The sequence below is a fragment of the Solenopsis invicta genome, chromosome 10 (genome assembly GCF_016802725.1).
Source record: "Solenopsis invicta isolate M01_SB chromosome 10, UNIL_Sinv_3.0, whole genome shotgun sequence".
Lineage (NCBI taxonomy): Eukaryota > Metazoa > Arthropoda > Insecta > Hymenoptera > Formicidae > Solenopsis > Solenopsis invicta.
The window spans coordinates 8554758-8569276 of record NC_052673.1 but is presented as its reverse complement, the minus strand read 5'-3'; the positions used below and the strand labels follow the sequence as shown (position 1 = coordinate 8569276).

The 14519-nt window shown below is 31.5% G+C and overlaps 2 protein-coding genes across 2 annotated transcripts; one reads left to right on the top strand and one right to left on the bottom strand.

Annotated features, from left to right (window-relative positions):
* The first annotated feature begins 4490 nt into the window (after nucleotides 1–4490).
* LOC105206104 (zinc finger protein 512B) lies at nucleotides 4491–7508 on the top strand. The gene is made up of 4 exons (XM_026136468.2): nucleotides 4491–4573; nucleotides 5213–5401; nucleotides 5953–6084; nucleotides 6550–7508. The coding sequence occupies exons 1-4, from the start codon at nucleotides 4556–4558 to the stop codon at nucleotides 6841–6843; spliced, it is 633 nt and encodes a 210-aa protein (XP_025992253.1). The 5' UTR covers nucleotides 4491–4555; the 3' UTR covers nucleotides 6844–7508.
* A 999-nt stretch (nucleotides 7509–8507) lies between these two features.
* Nucleotides 8508–11490, bottom strand: LOC105197290 (cuticle protein 64). Its single transcript, XM_011163587.3, has 3 exons — nucleotides 11390–11490; nucleotides 10736–11038; nucleotides 8508–9323 (listed from the first exon to the last, which is right to left on the bottom strand). The coding sequence occupies exons 1-3, from the start codon at nucleotides 11399–11401 to the stop codon at nucleotides 8949–8951; spliced, it is 690 nt and encodes a 229-aa protein (XP_011161889.1). The 5' UTR covers nucleotides 11402–11490; the 3' UTR covers nucleotides 8508–8948.
* Between the last annotated feature and the right edge of the window lie 3029 nt (nucleotides 11491–14519).

The window sequence follows — 14519 nt, the reverse complement described above, 5'->3', positions numbered from 1 at the left end:
TGACTAAGATAATGGTGCCATCTGTGCAGATAATATCAAACAGATTAATTTCGCCTGAATATACGTTTCTTGTAATACTCCGATGTGTTAGTATTGCGTGTTATCAGGAAAATCAACGTAACTTACATCTGCATTGTAAAATACTAAAAATTTAAAAAATTTTTGTAATTTAAAAATTAAAACGTTATAGTTTTTTTTAAACTAACAATTAAAATTATTTCTTTAGATTTATGCATTTAAGTTAAAATTAAAAATTTATTTTTTATTTAAACTGCCATAATTATTAAAGATTTTGTCATAACTATAATAGAATTCATAATTATAATAATAAATTTTAGCATAACTATTACTTTTTTTTTATTTTTTCATATCTGACAATTTTTAATAAATAATTTGATTGATTTTAAATAACTTTAATACAATATTTATTTCTATATAAATTGATAAAGAAAATTTTTCAATGGTTTTTATTCTGTTATTTCTAATTTCATTATTTTTCTTTTTTTTCTTATTTGAGAAAAGAAAGACTCATATTCTTCCGAGGAAGTCAAATCTTGGGACTCGATGAGGGAAAGTGCAATGCATTCATCAAAACCTCCTCTATGTTCGATGTTGCCCATTATAATTATCGGAGGGCCTGTGTATTAGATATTTATTTCGGTCCTCCAGAGGTAAATTATTTTTCTATTTATAGAAGCATTATTTTCGAAGTGATTTACACATTTGACATTTTTTTACTTGTTTTTGAAAAGTATTAGGTAATGTAATTATGAAAAAAAAAACACACCATAATTGAAAATGTTACTTAATTATATTGAAAGCAAACTAGATTAAATATTGTTTATAAAAAATTTTATTTACTAGTAATAATAAATTAAACATAATATTATTTAAAACAGATTGCATTTTTGAAGAATTTTCATGGTATAAGGTTTAGTTTATATATTTATACACTGTTGTATATTATATGTTTATATAAATATATATAGTATATATTTATATAATAAATAATGTTAGTGTAAGATTAATAAGTGATAATAAATAAAGAAAAACTGATGAATTGGTATAAATAAAAATATGTTGGTTGCAAAAATAAATTTCAAGTAATTGTACTATATTTCGACGTCCTCAACTTTTTATTATTTATTAATTATTACATATTTGCTCTTTTTTTATTAAATTATTATGTAATAAAATAAATTACAAAATAAATATTTGTTAATAAGGTCTTACATTTTTAATTATTTTAATTAATAATTTTAATACGTTCAAAAGCGATTTGATTTAGGAGATCAGATATGATTTAAATAATTAGTTGTCTATTTCGTATCTACTTTATTTACTTTAGTTTTTAATGTTTTACTCAAAATTTTAAATTTACAAAACATTAAAAAAAACCATAAAAAATGATTTACAAATTAACAGATGATTATTTCTTTCGCAATAAATAACGTATTATATATTTCTTCCATTGCGATGAGAGATATTAATTGTTTCTGATAATGCAATACCTTATCAATAACAGAAACATTTTATTAATCACGTAGTAACGAGGAAAGTGTTTTCTCCTTGAAAAAGTTTTAATATAACTTCCCGAATTATTAATAGTCTTTTAGTTATTGCTGAATGATGAATCAGTTCCTGGATCTCCGTAAACCTGTAAATGTATCCCGTCTAGTCATAAGTCAATAATAGCAGTCATGTACATTTTGTGCCTTTCTCCGGCTTTGCTGAAAAAGTAGCTTACGCAAAAATATTGTTCTTTTATTAAATCTTTGTTCTGCATGTTCGAATTATAAGTAAAGTGAAGGTAGGAAGTACCTTTTCCTATACATTCACTTCCGCATCTCTACCTATAAACTTAAATTTCAATCTTCAATTATATTAATCATTTTCTGGTCTAATTTTCTATGATTAATCTTTATGGGAGTTTACTTGCTTTAAATTAATTTAATGAAGCTATAAGTGTTTTGTAATAATTTTTTTAATAATTCAATTAATAAAAAAATATTTTAAAAAATTTTAAATATAAAATAATTTAAGTAGTAAATTAATCAATAAAAACATTTTAATAAGTTAAATTGATATGTTTTTTTAATTTTATTATCTTTATCTCGAGGATTTATAATCCTCGAAAAATTGTCTAATAATTCTCTAAAAAACAATTGGATTGAAAAAAAAGATTTAAAATATTATTCTTCAAATTTTTGTTACACATTTTTTGCTTACGTATTACAGAATTAATAAATGAAATTTTAACGTCTAGTGAAATGGTACTAGATTTGAACGATAAAGCAAGGCTTTAGAATGAGAAAGACAATAACCGGTTCGACACAAAAGCAAAAGTAAAATTATCTGTACTATCCTCTCTTTCTCCTCTCACTTTCAATGAAAGTAGATAAATTCATTCACCGAGATTGTTCGTAATAATAGCACGTCGATCTACAAATTAATAATTAATGTCTTAACGCTTTTAATGATTTATTTGTAACAGTAGGTAAATTTACATCAAATTGCTAACATAATTTGGAAATAATCAATTAATTGTACTTAAAAAAAAATAAATTTATAATTGTGAAAGACGTTATGCTCACTTGTTTGTCACAATAATAATCGATTAATTTAATTTAATTCAATTTCATCTAGACTTATTACCCGATTTAATTTCTCACTGTGCAGTTTTATGATTATTAAAACCCAATTTGAATAAATTGCAGTAGTGTGCACTGGTGCACATTAAGGCATATTACACTGATTTAATTTAAGTGTAAAATTAAAATGTAAATATCTAGAATAGAGAGATACATATTTATCCAAACAGCACAACAAAATGTATTAAAAATCCGCAATTTAATCCGTTTATTTAACACTATCTCTGCATTAATTTGTGTTTTATGATGGCTTTAAAGTACAATGGTTACTGCAGTGGTTACTGATGCGTCCAATCGAATTCTTTATTAGATAGTAGTTTCGGTTTTTTGATTTTTTTCTTTGTTGCTCTTTATTCTCACAATGATGATTGATTGGTAGTATAATTTTCCATAATACAGATACGTGTATGTACACACGTAAATGATTTGGAATCGTTGGAGAAAGTATATCTCTATTTTTATTAATAAAGATAAAATAAATTTATCCAATAAAATGATTCTAAAACCAGAATAGACTAAATGCTCTTAATCATTATCATCATAAATATATGGCACTAAATAATGGTTATTAAATTGTCGATAAGTATGCTCAAAGAGAAATAAATTATTAAAGTTATTATACAGTCACTGATAATATAAAACAAATATTGGTTTTCTTATTCTTATCTGCGCAAGATAATTATGATACAAATTTGGATATTACGTATTTATTAAATTAGATATTATGTTTTTACTATTTATATGTCATAACATAATGTAAATTTTAAAAATGCCAGAACTATAAATGCTAAATATACAAATATATTAAAACTTTTAAAGAACATGAGAATTACAATTGATAAAATACAAAAATATTAAAATAAATAATATATTATAAACAAGGAAAATAAAAGAAAAATATTAAAAACTGAAACTTATATTAAAATTATTATTTATATATTAAATTTATATATTAAAAAGCACATATCAGAAAATATTCTTCATAAATTATATAAAGTCGTTTTAAACATACATTTATTTTCCATAAACTCTATGATAGTTAGAAATGAAGTAAGTATCATTCTCGCGATTGATAATGAACATTTGTGTGCTTTTTTCTGCAAGCACTCTTCCGATATTCGCTTATAGTGAATGCCCAAGTCGAAACCGGTGAATCAGGTCGCAGCAGGCCCTCTTACTTCGTAAGTTCCGTCACCGCCTTTCAGTGATAGTCCTTTCACTCTCGTTTGGATTACATTCGCTTCGCTTTTGAAAAGACATTGATCGCACGTTCTCCACATTAATGCATAACCGGAAATTAAAACGCAAGTTATGTACCCAAATCATTACTTTCTAAAAGCAACTATTTTTTCGCGTGAATTATCTAATGAGGAACTACGATCAAGTCACAACGCATCTTTTTTCTCTGTTTATAATATCAATATATATTTTCTACTGAAAAAGTAATGTATTATATTTATCTATATGTATAATTTAGTATAAATTAACTATTTAAATTAAGTATAAATATACATAAATGTATCTTTAATTTATATATTATTTAACTTTCTATTGGCGAGGGTATGCCTCTTTGTGATCACCGTGACTTTCGATCTCCGTACAAGCCGATCACGTTAAGACCTTTTGTCGTGTCTTTTCTTTTCGTCGCGCCCATCGAATTCGCGGGTGGGTCATTGAACTAGCTTAACCGTGCGAGAGGCTTAATTGCAAAAAGGACTCGTAAAAACCGGAGAAGAGGAGACGAGATCGACGAGGAGAAAGAGATCGGCTAGTCGGAAAGAGAGTGAGTGAGTGCTTTCTTCGTGGTAAACCGATTCATGGTGAAGGTCCTCGTATATAAGCCACCGTGTAGACGATAATAGTCAGTGCAGAAACACTATTGGATCTCGATTCAGAATCACAAAATGATCATGTTGCAAGTTGTAAGTTTTCATCGTGGTCGGAAATTTTACGATCGTGAACATTTCTTGAATCGTCGCATTTCTTCATTTCTTCCACTTTTTTTCCGGAAATATCGGCTTGGTGTTATATGTGTTCGATAGTGATGTTTGATAGATTTCTTGGCAGTTAAGAATGTGCGAAAATGATTTACGAATATTACGAATATTATTTCGAGATTTTTCTCTCCAAATGAGACAGCTCGATTGTATGACTGTGAAAATCTAGAAAAATTAATGTAATATACAAGATGATCGTGAAATGTAAACTGTGATTGAAATTTGCGTACTCAGACATCTGCTTTGTTGTTACTGTATCTTGTTGAACTGTGATTACATTTTAAAAATAGATCAAAGTTTAATTTGAATTTTCAGAAACAAATTGAAATTATGAAAAAATTATTATATTTACATTATCATTTCACTTTAGCCACTTTCTTCTTTACTTTTTGTTCAAACCAGATAGAAATTTGTTTTTATTGAATGCAGATTTTTGTTCAAGATTTTAATCTTGATTGTTGAAATCTACGGCCGCAATTGCCGTGGTTTAATGGATATGTTAAATCGTTGATTATCTATCAGTCGGGTCCGTTACGCTTTCATGACGATGTTACACCTTTGCAGTTTTTACTCACGCTGGTGGCGATGGCGGTCACGGCATGGCCCTCGTTCTTGGGACACGAAGGCCACGGTCTTGGGACAGATGAGCCAAAACTCATCTCGCAATCCGTACACTTGAAAGAGGTACCGACCAAGGTGATCAAGGTCACCAAGACAATAGCCATCAAGGTCCCTGTGCCGTATCCCGTTAAGGTAAATAATTTTCCGAGAAAACAAAAGCTAGAAATTACTTAACGATTAATTGATTCAATATCTTATAAATTTTTAACAAGATTTAATCTTGTTATTAAAAAATTGAACGTCGAGATGCAAAGCAATAGCTGTAATATTTATGATACTAAATGTTAATTTGTAAACTAATGCCTGAAAATAAAAAAAATAAATAGAAATAGAACATATTAAAAAAAACTCTCTAAATAATGTGTATATAAAGTATGTATATATATAGAACAAAGATGCCCAAAAATCTAAAAATTTTAAAGATATTATAGTTGAATCATTTTTTTAATTATAATAAAACGCTATTAAATTAATTTTATACAGTTGTATTTATTTGAACACATTTTAATATTGTTCAAATTATTTATATAGATATATGTATGACAAAAAAAAACAATAATTCGTATTATTTTAACATCAAATTAAAAATGAAAATAGATACCATGGATTCTGATTTTTGCTCGCAACACAATGTTCAAATATTCATTCATGATTGATCGGCTGCATTTTTATTTGTTTTCCAGGTACCTCATCACATCCCATTTCCGGTACCGGTGAAACATCCCGTAGCGATTCGAGTACCGCAGATAGTGAAAGTGCCGCAGCACGTGCCAATACCAGTGGAGAAGCCGGTCCCAGTGGAACTGCATCAGCAGGTATTTATTTCTATTAAAAGATTGAGTTAATAATGTTTTTTTTTCAGAAGCATCACAGAATCTTGTAAAATAGAAAAAAAACATATATAATTACATAAGTATATATTACACCTATAAAATCATTACACATTTTTTTCTACTTTTTTTATATGGAAGTGAAAGATGAATTCTTATTTTATCAAATTTTTATAGCCTAAACATAAAATATAAAATGTATAAATTACATTCTTATCTATGTAATTATAAAAAATTGATTAAATAAAAATTAAATTTTTTTCTTTATATAAAAAGAAATTTAATTTTTATTTAATCAATTTTTTATAATTACATACTTTATCGAAAAAATTTCTAACGACTTTATATTGCAACTTTAATAAACAATACACCTTCTATGCTCTTTTCGTTTAAAATAATCAATCTTAATGCTCAGGAAAGTAAGTGTAATTAATTTAATTATATTTTCAGGTGCCATTCTTGATATCTAAACCGGTGCCTGTGCCGCATCCAGTTCCTGTACCGCATCCAATTACTTTGACAAAGCCGATCTTCATCCCGGTGCCGAGGGCGGTTCCAATTCCACAATCGAGTCACCATGAAGGTGACATTTCCTCTGAATCTGGAGGCGGAGGTAATCACGTCAGCGAGACGAACAACTACAGTACTTATACATCTCAAGGCCGCGGAACCTACGATCAGCAAAGCGGCGATCAACAGGCCCAGTTTCAGTCATCCCAGCCCGACTACTCGGCGGATCATTAGCTTGCGAAATGCTACAGGACAACTGATTATGACAGCGTGCGAGGTCCGCGCGGCTAAAAGAAAAAGTAAATCGTGAAGTAAATCATTGGCGTATGATATATGCGAGTTCCTTTGAAAGCGGTTTATGCGAAAGGGTTTCGATAAGTAAAGTATGAGTACTAAATGATGATGCCCTTTATTGGAAACTTGATTCATTCCACTTTCAAAGTCGCTCGCTCGATACACGAATACAAAGTGGTATTTCCCAAACTTACAGTGACTAACGTACCACCTTTGAAGTATTAGATTTATAGAAGGAGAAGAGAGAAGAATCGGATCAGAAGTTACTTTCATGCTCATTCAAAATGCATAAAAAAGGGTTTATAATAATTTTGACATTGATTGTAAAAGTTTAGAACTTTTATTTTCTGTTATTTGGGAAAAATTAGATATTCGTGTATGTTTATATGGGATACAATTTGTTAATTACATTGATAAAGGAAGAATGTCTCTTCAATATCAAACATTTATAGTGACATAGAAAATTTCCAAATGTAAAACGTATTCTACGGTTAGGTAATTGGCCTCTGCCAAATTCAGTTTTCTTTTTTACGATGTAACGTTTGGATGTGGTAATTGAAACAGAAACCTTGAACATAAATTGATCACGAATTTTGCAATCTTTCTAGATTAGATTTCTTTTAATTACAGGATTATGTAATAACAAATTTTCTCTCTTCGACACTATTACTTATATCAACACGATTTAGGAATTAAAATACTTTTAAAGATTAAAAATTAAAGAGCTGAGGTAGAATGATATTCTTGTATATAGACAAGTAGATTGATGTTGAGTTTTTGTTTTTGCCACTTATAATGTTATAACTTTTCGTTTATTATGTAAGATTTTGTTATTACTGTAATATTATTTTTTAATAAAACATTTATACGCACAAGAGCGGTATCTTCCTTATTCCTCATGTTCGTTAAATCTGTTGTCTCTCGCGAAACGCCCTGCGCACTGCCATAAATATCAGATTGCGACATTTTTTATTGGCAGGTGTGCAAGTAGCGTTACGAACTCGCACTTGCCCAACGGGATCGCTTACGATACGTGCGTACGGCCCGGCGTACGTTTCGCGTGGCGTGCGCTCTGCATGCAAATTCCATTAATCGCGTGTTTAACGTGTCCTCGTTCTCCATTTAATGGACATTTCACCGCCACTATAGTCATGTAACCACTTTTCATAATAAGGCCTTAAATTTCCTTTTCATGCCCGTGGATTATACAATTTCGATTTTGTTTTGTAGCCTTGTAATTCGCAAGAGATCGTTCACGTAATCAGAAACTTGAATTTTGTTCAGCAAACGTTGCCAGTCATTTATCGAATTGACGTTCTCAATATATCCGTTATCTTTTATCTCAATACAAAGCATGCAGAAACATAGAAATAATTATAAATTGAATAGTATATAAATTTAAAATAAAACTCAAAGATGTATTTATATAATATAGTATAAAGAGAAAAGAGATTTTTCTATTTTGCTCAACATTGTTCTACAATAACTTAGTTTATATCAAATGAAACAAATATTTTCTGCAATTTTCGTTAAAACTATTAGAAGAAGAAAATATTATAATGAATAGTAAGAGGGAATAAAAGGGTACACGATTTTTTCATAAGAAAAGATTTATTTCAATGATGAACATAATGAAATTATATGTAGAAACATTAGATCTAAGTGGTCACACTTGATGATCGCGAGCATCACTCGATCCCCTTTTTGACCCGGAAATGTTTTTTTTATCTTTTTCATTCAAAATCAGAGGACGCTCTTCTTTTCCCGCCGCTTGTTCTCTCTCCTTATCTCCTTGACATAAAAAGGTCCAAAAGAATGAAAGGCTCGCGAAAATGTCCCTTAATTTCCAAAACGAGAGGTATTCACTTTAACTACACTCATCAACGATGAAGAAGAACATATATTAACGTACATTAATAAATATATCTTTCTTCGGGAGCGCTCGCTAAAGGAGGTGATTCACTGAAGGCTCTGGAAGATCCGCGCGGTCCAAGTGATGCTTTGCGCCGATGACGTTGAAGAGCGTCGCTCTCGGAGCTGTCGTCTTACCAGGAAGAGTATCCATAGGGATAACCGCTGTATCCGCTGTATCCGTTGTATCCGTTGTATCCGTTGTATCCGTTGTATCCGTTGTATGAGCCGTATCCGCTATATCCGTTGTAGTATCCAATACCGGAGTGCAGTTTCTCGTAGACGATCGGCTGCGCGACGGGCACCGGCACGTGTTTGACGACGGGGACGGCGTAGGGCTGGGGTACTTTGACGGCGTACGGGGCGGGGACGGGGACCTTCACTGGAACGTTGACGGGAACGGGCACGGGACGGTCTACCGGGACAGGGACGTGCTTGGTGACCTCAACTGGGTAGGGTTTGGGCACTTGGACGGGGTACGGGCGGTCGACGGGCACGGCGTATGGCACCTAGAAGAAGAAAAATCGGATATCTCTTTGATCACTAGTGATTAAAAAGATTTTGAGTAAATATATTTTCTAGACATTCTCGTATTTAAAGAAGTATTGCATTAATTGTTAAACCTAGGTAGCAAGTTGACGTTATTCGCCGTCATTGTGATGTAAAAACGTCAAAGACGTTAAGTGACGATAAATTACGTCAACTTGCTACCTGAGGCTACCTGAGCAAGCAAGAAGTAGAAAATATACGTTGTAATACGAAACTTGATAGAGCTTCTTGTACCCGATTTTGGCTTGTCGGGCTGATCAATTAGAAGTCAAACTTTCTATTCTGGGCGATTAGCAATTCAAACGATTTTTTTGCTACCGTATCACCTGCGTTATTATACGATACGAACGACACCGTGAATTTCATTAAGATGCAAATGTATGCGATACGGATCCAATTTTATTATTATGAAAGACATTTGGATCAAGGCGACTGATTCCCCCAAGACAACGCAAAACATCGTCCCGCGTGTGAAATCAAGACCTCGCACTTCTAATCACGCTTCACTTGTTACAGTGTATCTCTCTTTATGCGATTGCTAACTTCAGCGCCACAGAAATGTGCATATGTTTCGAAAGTCTAGATTGCCATAGTTTACGTGTATAGAGCCTAGTTATATATCATTTTAGAAACTAACCATGTGCACTTCTATCAAGCAGAAATTTCTCGAGAGCTAGGCTTATGCATGTGAAAGAGATTCGTGAAATGTGTAGAATTTGAATTTACATCAAAGGCAATTAAGTATATACGTGGCAATGTTAAGAATTTAATGAATATTCACGTTGAATAAAAAATAATCTATTTATGTTGGTATTTAAGACATTGAAATTGCACAAAAAAGTCGTAATTGCAAATGATCTTTGTTCATTAGATAAATTATCCCAACTGCCTTTAATTGATTTTTCTACTGGAAGACAGACGTAATGAAGCTATTATTTCTCCAATAAGTCATGATTTGCTAATTGCTTCGCTCTCATCTAGTTAAGCTTTCCAATAAATCGATTGCCAGAAAAGCGATTACCTTTTTATGCTAATAACGAGATACGATATCAAAGCAAGAGGATGAAAAAAAGCTGTTGCGAATGCTCTTCACTAAATCTTTTGACGTGTTTACATGTGTAATCGCTCAAATACTAATGTAATATTGCGCGATGCGCCCAATGTTGTTATATCATTTTTAATTAAGCAATTTACATTAAAATCACATAAACGGCAACTTTTTATGTTCTTAATTGAAATAATAATTTGCAAAACATTTTTATATTAAAATTATCAAAAAATACAAATGCAAGGAAGCGTTATAATTATACAATGTACAAATTTTGTATACTATGTACTGGAATAGGCAATGGAAAATAGTGATTATCAATACCTTAACCGGGACTGGGACGTGTTTCTCGACGGGCACGGCGACCGGATGGGGCACGGGTACAGCGACTTCCTTCGTCAAGACTTGGTTCACGCTGATCGGAAGAGACGAGTACGTGTTCAATCCACCGAGACCATAACCCAGCCCACCATAACTCAGCCCACCATAACTCAGCCCACTATAACCCGCACCGTAGCCCAAGGCTCCGTAAAGGCCCCGCTTGTTCTTCGTAGTCTCCACGTTCTTTGTGTAGCTCTTCGTCTCTTCGGCGAAAGCGAGCGCCACCAGGGCGAAGAACACTACCACCTGCAAGAAGATATGTCAAAAGATATAGTTCGCTTTCTAAAGATTCTGCGAAATCATACATCGCATAATAACATATTGGTTCTCTAACTTGTTTCAATGCGATCTTGAAATCGTACAATTATAATACATGTATGAGCGTACTTTGTAATTTAATTAAAATAATAAAAGTGAGAAGGAATAGAGAAGATTGTTCTGTGTAACAAACTAAAAATCTAGATCTTTCTTTTTTTTTTGAAAACCCGGTTTTTCCTCGCACGATCAGTTTTTTTTTTTTCCCGAGATCTAGAGATTTCGTCTATTCTCCGTACGATTCTTCACCGAACCAATTTTTATGAAAGAGCTCTCGTATACCTTGGCGTTCATGATGATGCACGAGTTTCGGACTTGGTTCGTCGTGTTTGCAACTGATGAGTACGATGAAGACCCCTCTGCTTTTATACGATAAACCCTCAAGGAGAGACGGCATGGAGAGCGAGGTGGTGGGCAACCGGGCCCGCCGCCGAAACATGGTTAGGAGAAAAGAAACCGAAACCGGGTCCCGCGAGTAGGGGACCGCCGAAAAACTCGCACCCGCGCGACTCTTCTCGTCGCTTGTAAGCAAGACTCTTGCGTAAATCTACCACCTCGCACGCGTCGAAATTCATAGCGTTAAGTCTCTTTTATGTGGCTCATCGAAAACCGTAAACTAGTTAAAAACTTATTTTAATATACAATTTAATAAATTCTAGAATTCTAGGAAACCATAAAAATGTTGGAATCTTAATTTAATATTCTGGAGTTTATTAAACTGTAAAATTAAATTGAGTTTATAACCAAAAATTTGTTATGTTGGATCGACAAAATTAAAACACACGAGAGGAGAAGGCTATAAAGGATCTTGGTGCCAAATAATAACTTTCTTAATTTTTAATTTTTATAATTTCGAACGCAGTTTGAGTTTTGTACAAATTAAAAATTAAAAAAATTATTATTTTGTACCAAAAACCCATATGACTAATATAGATCTTCTAGTCTCGTGTTTTAAATTTCTAACTTTTTTATGGTTTCCGATGAACCACATAAAGAGTATTTCTATATATTTCTATGTTTCATAATCTTTTACTTTTACATTTTTACTTCAAATTTTATTAGGTAAGAAAAAAGTTTTTTATTTTCTTAACTTAATTAAAAAAATTATTATTATTGTATTACTGAAGTATAATTCATGCATATAACGAAAATTTCGTATTACTCTTAGATAAAGAGCTGGCAAAAAACAAAAATATTTTTTATGTGTTATCTTTGTTACGAATTTTATGTCGAATCGTAAATAGCGTAAAGAGGCTTTTATGTAATACAGTACAGCTAATTAAGGTCCCGTGCCGATTCAATTTTTGTGGATTTTTGTTTTGCGTTGATCGTAATCGCACGGGTGTTCTCTCAATCATCTGGTTGTGCAATTGAGCGCTCGCCCAATTCCATAATTAAAATCCTACGCGAATGAGAAATAAATGATGAGCTTAGTTCTTAACCAACTATGGGCGATAAATGTCTACAAGTAAAATTACGTTCTAAGTCGTGTAAATCAAGTTAGCTCTACCTACACAAAAGATTGAATTTATTCATGATGAATTAAATAGATTCATAATAATTTCATCACGTATTTCTCTCTATTGTTTTAAAAATATTTTATTTAATATTAAAATATTCTTCCTCCGCGAGATTTTCAGTATAATTTCGCACGTCTTGAAATTTATTATTTTATTGTGATAAAAATTAAAGAATTTAAGTTACTCTAATAATATATTTTAGGATTTTAATTATAGTCGTCTCAATAAAGATATTCCACGTCTATGTTCATACTACATTCTCAGATATAAGGAATATTCTTATTGAGGCGGCCAGTTGAAATTCCACGTATAAAAACGTCGAACATTCTATTTTTATCATTCTATTTTATCATTCAGACATAAACCAAGGATAAAATGATGAAAATAAGCGCAACATTTTTATAAGCGCATTTCGAGTACATAGTCTCAAAATTTGTACATTGTATAATTATAACGCTTGCATTTGTATTTTTTGATAATTTTAATACAAAAATGTTTTGCAGATTATTAACAATGAAGAACATAAAAAGTTGCCGTTTATGTGATTTTAATGTGAATTACTTAATTAAAAATGATATAACAACATTGGGCGCATCGCGCAATGTTACATTTGGATACTCTCGTCCATAAATCATTGTGTCGTTTATTACCACGTAACGAGACCATGTCTCATTTTCTTCTTGAAGCCGGCGAGAAAAAGCGACAAGCGTGAGATACATGTTTGAGAAATAAGATTCTATAAATTTTGAAGAAAAGTGAGAAGGCACTCGAGAAAAATCAATTTTTCCTCAGCTCTTCTACAATGAGCGAATATCAAAAATAAAATAATCTCTAATGGAAATTATATAAAAAATATTATAGAAAATTAGCTTTTCAATTTTATCAAAGTGATTCGTGATCTTCGTTGCGTGCAGGAATCATTAAATATTTTTGGCTCTTTGATATTTTAAATATATATGAGGTTATAAAAACTTGATTAGCATAAAACATTTTTTATGTTTGTAGTAAAGCGTTTACATTTGATCCAAATATATTCTATTATGATTTCATTCTATGTTATAAAATTGAATGGCTGTCGCCGCTTGTGTCCTTTGTTCCATGCTTTTCGCGGGTTGTTTATGGAACTTATGGAACAGGCCCGATTCTTCTTTTCAGGTTGAACCGTGCTATTAGCGAAAGTGGTCCGACTTTTGGGCAGCTTCGCGCAATTTCGCTGTTTCTTAATTGGCCCCACCTGTCCGGTCAGTTCCAGAAAACCTGTGGAGAGCTCATGAACGTTAATACATATTCTTCATAGATGAGCGAATGCAGCTGCCTACGTGTTAACGAAAATTATATTGCGGCAACGGATCACTTATCCTCGTTACAGTACTTGACATTACTCGTTACGTGTGATTAATATTTATGATTAACTTAAACTGCGTGTTGTTTAATGATGGATTATATTGCATCACGGGTATCATTTGTAATAGTTGTCTATATCACTTTAAAATGATATTGGCGCAAAATATTGTAAAAAAATACAGTAATAAGAAAATAAAACTGGGAACGAACGAAAGAAACGCCTGTCTATATAAAATATTCTATATGAAATCAGCAATATATAAAACAAAACAAGCAAAAAATTGATTCTCTCGAAACAAATTTACATTTTTAAAAATAAAGAAACTTTTGTATTAAATGTAATAATAAAAAAATTATACAATATTACTTTTTAGATATTTAAACGTTTACGTGTAACATCTGTGCCATAAAGTGAGAAAGCTTTTCATATTATCACAAAAGGTTGAAAGATTTAATAAGTAATTACAATTTGCTTCACCGCAAACTTGTGTGGACATTAATCAGAAATTGTTAAAAAAAGTTGTGCAAATTAAAATACATTTCTGTAC